At 44.9% G+C, this 12,489-nt stretch overlaps 1 protein-coding gene across 4 annotated transcripts in view; it reads right to left on the bottom strand.

Moving 5' to 3' along the window:
- LOC149286879 (kinesin-like protein KIF1B) overlaps positions 1–12,489 on the bottom strand; it is a 49,990-nt gene that overhangs the window by 14,677 nt on the left and 22,824 nt on the right. For 3 of the 4 annotated variants that reach the window (XM_089493751.1, XM_089493752.1, XM_089493753.1), the window contains 8 exons: positions 11,991–12,070; positions 11,786–11,861; positions 9,642–9,721; positions 9,445–9,551; positions 9,253–9,336; positions 8,899–9,079; positions 8,285–8,357; positions 207–303 (listed from right to left, as the gene is read on the bottom strand). In XM_089493751.1, the coding sequence (XP_089349877.1) occupies positions 207–303; positions 8,285–8,357; positions 8,899–9,079; positions 9,253–9,336; positions 9,445–9,551; positions 9,642–9,721; positions 11,786–11,861; positions 11,991–12,070 (778 nt within the window). Of the gene's footprint in view, positions 1–206; positions 304–4,880; positions 6,300–8,284; positions 8,358–8,898; positions 9,080–9,252; positions 9,337–9,444; positions 9,552–9,641; positions 9,722–11,785; positions 11,862–11,990; positions 12,071–12,489 lie in introns of those variants that run through there. The other variant, XM_089493754.1, reaches the window with a different exon arrangement.

Here is a 12,489-nt window from a genome sequence, read left to right as displayed (position 1 = left end):
TTCCCTCCAGCTTACGAGCTCACAGAGATAAGTGAACTATTTCCTGCTACATAGATCCCCATGAACAACTTTATGGAGCAAGGGTGCTTGTAGGTAGTTCTTACTAGTCTATAATTCCCATCATGCCGGCTAATCCTTATCTGACTTATAGTTACGGCAGTTCTAGGCCATGTTGGCCATCAATGCCTTGTTATATGAGCTCTTACCCTCTTCCTCCTCCTCTTCTTCTTCCTCTGTGTTCTCTGCTGCCAGCGAACGCGTCTCCACCTGCTTCTGAAGAGCTTCAAGTTTGCTTTCATAATCCTGAGGATGGAGAGAAAAGAGCAGACGTGCAGAACGTGAAGACAGAGCATTACATGCAGGCAGGGAGACAAGACGTTGGCGCGCTTAGCTCCTCAAAGGGGCAGTAATAGTTACCCTAAATTATTATCTTAACAATAGACTGAACCTGTCTTTCCGGCCATTAGCGTGTCCAAAATCATGGTTAACGCAGGCAAACCGTAACACAGGATGATATGAAGGAAATCAAAACAAGTTTGGACTTCACAGGCGTCCCTTAAAACCAGCAACTTTGCTCAGCCCTTCGACAACGCAGTGACGACCTCTAAAAACCGGAATCGAGGCGAGGATGAGCTGTTTAAGGATTTGGCTCGGCACGCGTTACTGTAACTTATGGAGCCAACGTTTCTTGTTTCAATCTAAGTAGAAAGGTTATAAGCGTGAGAATGGAGAGTCTGGTCGGAGGGCGGATGGTGTGAGACGGGAGAAACGGAAGGGAGGTGGGAAGATTCATTTCTTGGAAATCCATACGTTTGGAGAATCTGTTTTCCATTTAAAAAGTATCAGAAAAAGTGGCTTCCGAATGTTTTTGGTCTAAATTGTATTTATCCTTCCCGCCCTGACCATGGGTTGGTTATAAACGTCTCACACAAACGTGCTTGCCATGGGAATAAGGCCATTAAACCCACCCGAGCCAGGAGTACCCCCGACAAGCAGGTGTTAGTCTACGAGGATGATGTTTGAAGATCCTTCAAACATCTGCAAGAAGACGGTAACGCTTTATTTTTGCTTTTATTTCGAGATCACAAAACCAGAACATGTGTGTAGCAAGAATCCGCTGCTATGGCAACAAAATCTTTGCTTTATATAAAGGGACCCCGAATGCTTCACCCGGATTCTCTGGAATGGGCGCCCATGAAGTCTGCACAGATCGTCTTTGTAGAGAATCGATTATTCGCCTGTCTGGCCCGTATTGGCAGCTTTGTGTTATCGGTTGCTCTATCTGCACACAAAGCAACACATATTTATTTAATCTGAGATATAATTCCATCGTTGGAAGGAGGACCATAGCGACGTTTCCCCATCCGGAACGATCCCGGGACGCGCCTCGTTCCAGCCAACAGACTTCCCGTATGAAGCATGAGAAGTAACGGGAGGAGTGAGAATCAGGGACACAAAACTTTGATGTCTCTACCAACCAAATGACTCTTAATATTAATCTTTAAAAATTACATTTTTTTTTTACATATTACATTTTTACATATTTTTTAAAGGCGATCGACCACCAGATTTGTTTATTATTAATATGAGATTAAAAATAGTTTTCGAAAATATTGTGCACTTTTCTTTTTTAATTTTTTTTTTATAGTTTTCCCCCCATAATATAATGTTTTCAGGGAGCTGCATTTTAGCCATTTGAGTTCTCGCTCTTTTATCTGATCCCAATCTACTGGACACCCGACTCCTTATCATACTGCCTGTGGGAAACAATAGATTGACTCAGTTTTAATCACCCAGCTGGACTCTCTGACTAATGAAGGTCTATGGACTAACGGACTTCATTAGCATCGCCATAAAGCATCAGCTCAGTGTGATTGAGGGGTTATTACTGTATACATATATATATCGGGAACACAAAACAGAGGTTTCCAGAACTTTTCCATGTTTAATCAGCAGCCTTTAAACAGACGATATATATATCGGGGGGTTATATTACTGTAAACCCAAGAGAATCGGATCGTAGCTTCAGATTGATGCCGGACTGAAGGGTGGGGAAGAAGTGTTTTGGTTTTTTTACCCAAATCATTCTAAAATAAGTATTTATCAAGAAAACAGCCCTTTGTCATTTGTTTTTTCATTAGGTTTATGGGAATGCTGTAATTCTAACGTCTAGATTAACGTCTAGATCTGATATTGCTTACGGCCGAGAGGAGACAAAAAAAAAAGAACACAAAACAGAGGTTTCCAGAACTTTTCCATGTTTAATCAGCAGCCTTTAAACAGACGACAGACCATTTACAAAAAAAACCTCCTCAACAGACGGCTCCCAAACAACGAAAACCAAAGCAAACTGTCCTCATCGGCAGTTTCACGATGGCCGCTTCCCGCGTAAAAGGAGGAAAAACCCCGGCGCGCGTGACCAGACGTACAGCTGACGCCGGCGGCGCGCGGGAAGCAGGGCGCCAAACGGGGCACAAAGAGAGATCCATCCCGGACCGTCACCAGGTGGAGGCAGAACACGGTCAGGGACGGCTCTCGGCATGGAGTTAATCAAACCATTCAGTGTTGGGTGGAATATGAGCCCCCCCCCCGCACATAACCCAGGTCTTCTGCGGGGTCTTCTCGTTTAATACTTTATAGGTAAATGGCGAGCTTCAGGCGGCTTTGGAGAACCACAATATGAGACCTAGCACCTTATAATGAATACCCCGCGAGATATCCCCAGGAAGACTTGGCGGGTATTTAACGAGGTTAAAGGGACAGGGAGAAGAATGGAAAGACAGCACCGGTGACGGGACACAAAAGCAGATTAGGAAACGTCTCGTTAGTGGCCGACAAAGAGCGTCACGGATCACAACGCAGACGACAGCCTGGGGTAGGTTTCCCAAAAGGCAGCCGTCCGTCAGAGAGACCTCGGTTACGTAGGAGACCTTCCCGGGTCTGTCCCACCATGGAAAACGCTCCACAGAGGAGCTAGTGTTTTTCTTTTTTTTTTTTTTACAGTAGTTTATGTCATATAACTTTTTTCACAGCATATTTTATGAGAATTACACTAAAGCTATTACCCTGTCTATAGATATTCTCAAACACCGTACGGAGACCATCCCTGATCCGTGGATCCAGTCTGTATCAATATTCCAAATGTTTTAATCATTCTCTATTATTCTAGATCTGCCGCCTGAATCAGGCGATACGGAGTAACGAGCGCCGGCAGCCGCAGATAACCCAACGTTTTGTTTGTTCTTTAAGATTTTAGCTGGGATTTTCCTCAAGCGTTAAAAAATATTTCTACCCAAAACGCCCAAACTGTACCAAAAGTTTCTGTATCACTTACTGGTATCTTTAAAATGATAACTCCTATCAATCAGCGCAGCGCGAGGCTTTCCTTCCTTCCCGCAAGTCGTATGTAGAACTATCCGACAACCAGCGAAGACCATAATAACCTACTTGCTACCACCCTCTGTGTATACCCTGCCAATGATTCCTATTTAATATGGCGGTAAACGGTAAAGGTGCAGGAACTGCAGGCAAAATAATCTATATCTACAGGGTGGAAGGCTTGGCTGTAGTGTAAAAAGTAATCCCTTTCACCCGAGAGGGTGGTGGATACGTGGAACAGCCTTCCGGCAGAAGTGCTACAGGTTAGTATAGTGAGGGTATTTATATATAGGTACTGGTTAGACTGGGTGGCCGAAGAGGATCTTATCTACCATCAAATTTTACACTTCTATGTTTCATGCATTTTATCTACGTTATAAAAAGAAGTGGTTAAATAGACAGTGCTGTGAAAGAAATGCGATGTGTGTCGCTTTCACACATTGTATGTTAAATTGTGTAAATAGCAGAGAAATATCTGAGCCTGCCCCGGGGGTCGGCCCCATCATCGGCACCGCGGACATTTCTCAGACTTACTTTTTTCTTGATTATTCCAGTGTAATTAATATACATTTCTACAAACTTCGGTGTCCTCTCATGGACAAAGATCAGGTAAAAAGCAAGTTCATTAAACACAAGCTTATCATATAAACATCAAAAAAAAATATTACTAAACTATATTAACCCCCCTAAAAAAGCCTCTGCTGTTTTCGATCTATCGCCCCTTTAAACGGCATGATAACTAGAGAGCGAAGAGAGGATTCTGAACCTTTTTGTAGTATTACATCGTTTCTATCTCGTTTCTAGCAGGACAGGGTCCTCAAGCCAGGATAAAGCGGAAAACTAAAGCACATGAGCCCATGGTGGCCCCCTTGGACTGCGAGATCTCCCACTACAAGCTAGCCGCCCCTGGAATATTTAACATCGATTGCGTTTTCCTTTGAGGACCGCGAGCCGCTCTGCTGCCTTCAGGGTTCTTTAGTGGTTTGTAGTGAGAAGTAGTGAGAAGTAATGAAAGGTAATCTTTGTTTTGGGCAAAAAAGGTTGCCAGTGGGCAAAAAAATAAAGTGGTTCCCCCAGATAAAGACGCACCTTTAGTTAAATGTTAAGAAGAGGATAATGTATGTAGAAGGAAGAGACATAGAGAATGTTAATACTGCGCAGGGAGAGGTGGGAGAGGTGGGAGAGGTAGATGTGCCTTCAGGACACGGACGGAGGGGTTCCCACTGGTTACCAGTTAGAAGAAGCAAAACAAGACTCCATGGAACACGTAGACACATCATCAACCAGTCCACTGCCTCTCACCGGGGTGCAAACTACAGGCATACACAAAAAAAATGTAACTTAATGAATGAGAAAGTGGTGATAGACCCAACACTGCTATGGTTGATCAACCGACTGTCAAAAATATACATAAAAAACCGATTGGAGAACTTAGTGGGTCACATTGCACATGGAGCCGCTCGACCCGCCATTCTGTGCTAGCTGTGGAGGCAGACAGCTGTTCAGACAGTAGTTTCACGGCCTGACTTTAGGTTGGGAGCTGAATACTGGCGTCTCATGCGCGGCGGGGTGACAAACTGGTTGTATTGGTGGGGTCGGTCAGGCTGCTTGTGGTAAGTGTTGTTGACTCCGCTCTCCATGGAGTCGTAAGTGCTCCAATCCTGCCGCGGTTGCTGGTACGCCTGATGATGGTGATGGGATTCGGCCGGCTGGGAATCGCAGGACTGCAGGGACTCCGAGGAGCCGGACGCTTGTCGGCGGAGTCCCTTCTGATGGCCATTTAAAGAGTTACTTCTCCAGCGTCCAGCGGCGGGATTGTGGTTGTTGCTATAATTCCTGTATTGCTGTTGCTGTTGTATCCATTGTTGGTTACGAGACTGGCTGTACGGGCTCCATATTTCCTTTTCTGGTTCCACCTCTTCTTGTTCTTTGATCTCGGCCTCTTTGGGGATTTTTACCTCGATGACTTTCTTATCTGTGATGATAATGTGGGTGCCGGGGCTCCAGGAGCTCCTGTGACTGGGGTTGCTTTTGAAGGGGAAGCGAGGCTTTCGGTTCTCCGGTGGGATAAAACGATGAGGGCCGTTATTGCGTCGTAGCTGCTTGGCGATCTCCTGCTGCTGAAGGTTCTTAAACTTGATCTGCTCCTGTCTCATCCACTGCGAGCGTCCTCGGCGGAACAAAGGATCGCTCTCCAGCTGGTTTGCCACCTGCTCTTCCGTTCCGTTCGATTCACCCCGACATTTATCACCTTCCGATAATCTTCTCTCGCCTTCGGTACTGCCATCTCTCCCTCTGCGCTCCCCTTGTGATCCTATCAAAGGTAGGACTTTCTCCATTTTCAGCATTTTGTTCCTCAAGGCTCTTATCTCCTCGTCCTTCATGTTGTTCTGATTCTTCACTTCCTGCAATATGTCCTCGAGCTTATCAACGTGGACCTTCAGATCGTCCACATCCGACGGCCCCTTCCCGACAGCGACCACGTCCTCGATTCTCTCGTCTCCGACACCTACCGTGTCCCACACATCACGAGCCACCGCTCGCCACGAGTCCCGTTCGTTAGGGTCCTTTTTGCCGTACATGGCGCAAAGTTCTTTCATCTTGACTATGGCAAGAGCTTCGATCTCCTGGCGACTGTGTTGGAAGTCGTTGAGCGCCACCTCGTAGCATATCTCCTTCACAGCCTGGATCTTCAGATCGGAGATGGTCACCCACTTGGAATCTTTGCTTAGCCTGCGGCGCTGAGGTATCTGGTACATTTTGTTCGGCTCGCGTCTCTTGCCGCTGCTGGGAAGGCCGCACTTCTTGACAATGCTCTGCACTTTGCTGGGCGGAAGCTTCTCTCGCAGCGAGGTGATTAAACGCCAGCTCTCTTCGCATGAACGCTTCTCGGAGTCGTCCCCGCTATCGGAGTCCGCATCCTTGAGAAAGAAAAAAAATCAAAATGGCCCCAAAAGAAACCAAAAATATGGAAATACTTAAAAAAAAAACCAAAAAAAACCAATGAAAAATAAATATATATTTAAAAAAAAAAAAAAGTACAGCAAAACTATGGACAAACAGAAAAAAGTAAAATATATACAGAAAAAAAAAAGATGAGGAAAATAAAAATGTGCAAAGAATATGAATAAGGTGAATGATTTAGTCCTCACCTAGTGCGAGTGTAAAGTTGGAAGAAGAAGAGACACTCAGCCTTCACTTAGAGAGCACAGAGACAGGGGTGTAAAGAGAGTCATTAGCATGCCCACGACACACTTGCCAAATTCTGTGTAGCCGCGCACAGCAAAACCACCACTCCGAGACGCAAGAGGACAGGGTGGACAAGAACAGCCAACAGAAGGTGAGTGAACGCTGGTTAGTAGATGCAGGTTTCGGATGCTGTTTTATAGTCTTTTGCTTTATAGACCGTTGGTAGGTGTGTTATATGCTCAAGAGAGAGAACAAGGTGTTACAAAGCCTTTTACTGCAGACGCCAACCGTGAAAGAGCCCCGCGTGGAGACGAAGAAGAACGCGAAGACACCGGAAGCGCCGTGAAGTCATCGCGGAGTTTAAAGGGACACAATCCGCGTCATCGAGAGGCCAACGCGATTTACGGGTTATCATTTATTATTTTATTCTTTATTCTTGCTTTCTTTTCTCTAATTTAACGTGACCTCACCTTGCGTCTTTGCCGTATATCAAAGGTGAAGAGCAAAAATAATCTTAATAAGACTTAATTTATTCTAGGCCCAGTATGTATGAATAAAAGCACCGCAATAAACGTGAAATAAACACATTGTCATCTAAACTCAGGTTAACAGAACGGGAGTTTATAATCTTATTCTAGAGCAACGCTAACAAGGATTGGGTAAAAGGGAAGAAACTAGAGACCAATAAATAAATGAATCTTAAAAGTACTAAAAACAAAAATTATTAACCCACAAATTTGCTGTTAGATTCTTTAAGGGTTTTTGTGATAATAATTAGTGACGTTTTGGAAACAGAGGCTGGCTGCCGTACGTTCTGATTTAAGAAGATGATTTTGTCTACAATCAATAAATTCTACTACAAAAAACTCCTGATTACTTTTGATACTATAAAAATATATAAATAAACTTAAATTACAAAGAGCAAACTATATCGGACGCTACAAGCTCCCTGGGAGATATATATAGAGATATATATATATATTATATATCTATATATATTATATATCTATATATATCTATATGTATGTATATATATCCATATATATATATATATATATATATATATATATATAGATCTTACAACTGCTGTAAAGTAGCTTGCGGCTGAGCGTCCCTTAAATTATAATATAGTCCCTGGGGCGCTCGGTCCCAAGCTCATTTTCAGCGGTCGGGTTATATGAAGGTAGAGAAGCTACAGGGTTAAAACCCCCTCGTACAGCGAGATAAAGGTTGTTGGGTACAAGTCAGACAAAAATTAAACCGCATGCAGAGAAAGGAGAGAAAACGCATGCAGAACGCAACAGAGCAAGCACCGAGAACAGTGTCACTGCAAGGCTCAGGGGCTCCTGCATTTCACGTTAGGAGGATGGGAAATCAGATCTCTGCAGATCCCTGGACAGTTAACGAGGCTGGTTTAGGATAATGGGAGTTGTACTTCTAGACCAGCAGTATGGCCAGAGTCTGTCTGCTCTTGTTTCGGGCCTCGGGGATAAACGTTATGCCCCGGGAGAGGGTATTTGCTAGGGTTAAAGGGCAGCGCGCTGCACGCATCATGCGTTGGTGTTTCACACGTAGGAGACAGAGAGCGTAGTGCAGCCAGATACACCGGTGACACGTTTAAGGTTCGCAAACAGCAGAAAAGCATCGTGCAGAAGAGCTAAAACTATCTTATCTGCCCTGTCTGTGGAAAGAAGAGGCGGACGAAGGAGACGCTTACCAGTCTCTGCTGCTCCAAAAGCAGATCTGCCTCCTCCTTCTCCTTCTTGTACAGGATTTCCATCTCTTGAAGCCTGGGGTGTAAAGGGGCAGTTAACGGCATGAACAACAAGTACATCCATATGTCAGAAACATACTGCTTCTTCATACCTCCCGAGTGTCCCTATCTAGGAGGGTCAATCCCTTCAAACGCCTTTGGTCCTCTTTCCTCCCCTGTGCCCCTCTATTATGCCCTAATGCCCCTCTTTTGTAGGCGCTCAGAATGTCTGCTGGGTATGAGGGTATCACAGCCCTAAAAGCCCCGATAATGTGTATAGAAACAGCAGGGAACGGCTTTTTTAATTAACTCATTCATTTTTATTCTTCTAAATGTATTAGTTATAGATCTCAACAGGTCACTTAAAAAGCCCTGCCACGCCTCTAACCCCACCTACACATACAAAGGGGTCCCTAATTGGGCATCTGGAATGCAGAAAGGCGGGCATTGTGCGTGACAATCTTTTGTTCTGTGATCCATTGTTCTTTTACTAAGTCCTCCTCGAGGCGGAAATAACACCGGTTCTACGATGTATGCGAAGGTTTGGAAGCCGGGTTCCTAAAGTTCGTTCCCGTTACCTTTTTTCCATTTCGTGTTTCATATCAATGCCTTGTTTCTCCAGGAGCTCGCGCTGAGCAAAGGTCCAGTCCACTGGTTCTGATGGCGTTTCTGCCGATGGGGTCTTCTCGCGCTCCGCACGGGCCTGCTCAGGGTGGTTGAAGCGGAAGACGTGGTTCTTCCCCATAATTATACGATTTCCTGGAAGGAGTAAACACAATATGTAATGTCATAAGGAGAATACTGTATAGAATGCAAACAAATACATACATTACATGGCGAGAGGAAGCATCTAAATTGTACCAGAGCAGCAACCTCTGTTGGCCTTCATCCATAACATCTTAAAACAGGTCATCCGCCGCCATTTTACTTACCAGAGCGTAGCTGAACAGGCAAGACCACCCTCTTCCCATTCACGTACGTCTCGGACCTCTCACAAGGTTCTAGGGTAACGATTACTGAAAGACACACAGAGGCGGCTTCTTACATCCAAATTCCAGATTTAAAGTCCTGATGGCAGCTTTGACCGTCAATGAACTACAATTCCCACCGGTCTGGGGACTCACCTTCTCCATTGGGGTTCCTTTCGCTACGGAAGACGCAGTGCTCCTCTCTTATGTGAGCTCCGCTCAGAACGATGTCTTGACGACTGTCGGCATCAGCCTGTCCCACCCTAAACAGAGAAAGGGGACAGCTAAGGACCCCACATATATATATATATATACGGGGAGAGGAGAGCGTTTGTACTCTTTTCAGCCCTTACCTGGTAATCCCATCTTTAATGTAATACAGAAGGCACTCGGACATCAAGGGATCTTCATTAAGGTTAACAAGGTGAGGAGTCTGTAAGAACGAGCCAGGCAATTAGTAGAGGTTTTTTTTACATACATTACATATTCATGGGGCCTTGAAATATAATACCCACACAAGGAACGCCGGCTCCATGACCTCGTGAGTGGTTGGGTAGATACCCCATTGTAACGCATCATTAAGCCCCAAGAGAACACATCAAGCCCCTCCCGCCATTTTGGAGGTGGCAACCCCAGTATTAAAGGTTATATCAAATGTATTCTGTGCCTACAAGGAACCTCAACAGCTCTACGTGGAAAGGAGACGATCACAGACTACTGGATGAAGCGCGCCCCGGACCCCACATACTATCTGCAATGTCTACTCTAAGAGCGCAACGCTGCAGCCAACAAACCTTCTTCGGGGAAAAGACCCCATAAGAATCCGCAAAGAGATCGCAAGGACTAGGTGACAAAACCTGGGTGACAACAGTCAGCAAACAGCGAAAAGAGCGAAAACAAAAAGGAACAAGATGGAGAAGTGAAAAACAGAAGGAAACAAAATGTGTACGGGGCGGTCAACCTCATCTTTGTGAATAAACGGCATCCACGCATGGCACCAACACACACAGGAGCCACTCGCTGGGGGGACACGTGGCCCTCGGATATAGAAGGTGCAGGTAGGAACAGATTTAGGCTTTCGATATAAATTAGCGATGTTCCACCAACCGCTCATGATAATGAGTTTATAATTACAGGTGCCTCTTGTAAATGATTTTTTCAATGGCGTATAGACCGGCTCACCTCTACCTGTATTTTAACATACTAGAAAAAGAAATAATTGAGTGGATAAATATACGTATATAGCCTGCCAGGTCAAAAAATCCCCAACGCCGCTCTTTTCAGGGAAACTAGGCTATTAATACGGTCATACATCGCTAACGTGGAGTCTATGCTACACAAAGAACACAAATTATCATCACAGGGGGTGCAGAGCTAGACTTTCCGTGTATAACGGACCCAATTAGCTTCACTACGCATCTAGCATTCTAGAATCCAGAATATTTATTGCTTAGGCCAAGGATAGACTACACGAAGCTAAACGACCTTACACAAAGCATTGATTCATGAGCGGCCCGGCTTGCTCTATACAATAATATATTCTCTAATGGCACAAACGCTTCGCCCTTCGCTGACAAGAACCCAAAGTATACCCGGCGCCAAAAGGGGATACAAAAAGAAATCTCTTACAGTTACGGAGCCGTAAAACTTCAAAAATAACTTCGCTAACTTCGTAGAAGCTATTTTAAAATGTCTTTGGCATAAAAATAGCCCTCGACTTGAACGGTACTCGCTATCATCTGCCTCTTCTGCTGATGGAAGAGATTCCGAGGGCGTTAGTGAGCATTGTGCCGCTCGGCAGATGACTTTTTCCCGGCTGATCCTGTAGAGGTGTTTAGTAAGAGAACTGAATTGGGGAATCTAATTAGGATCTTCTAGAACGAGTCTGAGGCTGGATAAGGGGCCACATCTGATTGAAGCCCCTCTAATGAACACACTCCTTTCATGTTTTAGGTGGGCAGGAGGATAGGGAGATTAAAAAGCTTGCAATTTCAAGAGTCCACGCTTGACATTGCAAGTAACGAGGAATCACGAGAAAATACTTTGTATCTAAGTTTCGTGGCTCTGTAACGGTAAGAAAAAACGATTGTGTCGGCTGCGGCTCATGAATCTGCTTCCCGAACAGACCTGATCTGTAGAAAGCGCATCAAAAAATTCATCAAAGCGCATGGAGGGCATCTGGGGGCAAATCAGCAGCGAGAAACCACGTCACATAAGGCACTCAGCATTGTGGGGAGGAAAAACAGACAATCTGTAGAGAATGCAGGGATCCGGCATGAAATCTCACTTTGGTGGAAGTGGGGGCCATGCCATTGTCACGCGGCATGAATCATTAAGTGATCAGCGGCATATAAACTACCGATCGATGATGTATTGCTGGACATAAAGACAAACAGGAGGACGAACAACATTTATCTCTTTAATGTTAAGATAAGAAATGTAATGGGGTGACGCGCAACGTTCTAGGCTCCCGGAATGCAGGAAACAGACACGATACCTTTTTGGGTGAGAATACTCCCAGAGTGCCGCCATCTTCCCGAATGGCAACTCCCATTTCAGCGAGCAAGGCTTCCCTGGAAAAAAACGGAAAAGGGGAGCGGGGTTTATTATCCCAGCTCTATCATGTCAACCCAGAGAACAAATTGTACAGAACGGGACGGGACCGTCATTAATACAGACGCGGGGTGCCGCCTAACACTCACCTCTCCATGCGGATGGCTTCTGTTTTCCTAAGTTTCTCTTCCCAAGTTTCATTCAGCTCAGCAATGATCTTCTCGGATTCCTGGAAAGTTAAAAATAAAGCCGTGAGCGATGACTTTCAGAACTATATAGAAAATGGTGATTAATAAGGAATAAGGAACCCACTAGATCCCATAGGGCTTGGCAGGATTTCAGAAATTGTGAATTTCAGAGTTGGTTAAGCCTCTGTGTAGATCAAACTTTTAGCAATTTGCACCCATGTATATTTTGTGTCAGGTTTCCTAGAACCAGAATCAGCGTGCATACAGGGGTAATGAGCGTCCCGGACTGAGGAAATGAAAATACTTTGTGTAACTATTTCAGCGGACAGTAGTGGACAGTAGTCCTCAGGCCAGATGCCCTCAAAAGCTGGATGAACCCTCTTTATTTACCATAAACTGCTTTACGTAGGTGCAGAATCCCATTAACAGAATCTGCCCCACTTTCTATGCATAATGCCCC

Source organism: Sceloporus occidentalis, unplaced genomic scaffold (assembly GCF_023333645.1).
Source record: "Sceloporus occidentalis isolate IW3139 unplaced genomic scaffold, rSceOcc1.0.p SCAF_66, whole genome shotgun sequence".
NCBI classification, from domain to species: domain Eukaryota; kingdom Metazoa; phylum Chordata; class Lepidosauria; order Squamata; family Phrynosomatidae; genus Sceloporus; species Sceloporus occidentalis.
This window is presented reverse-complemented; position numbering and strand designations above follow the sequence as displayed.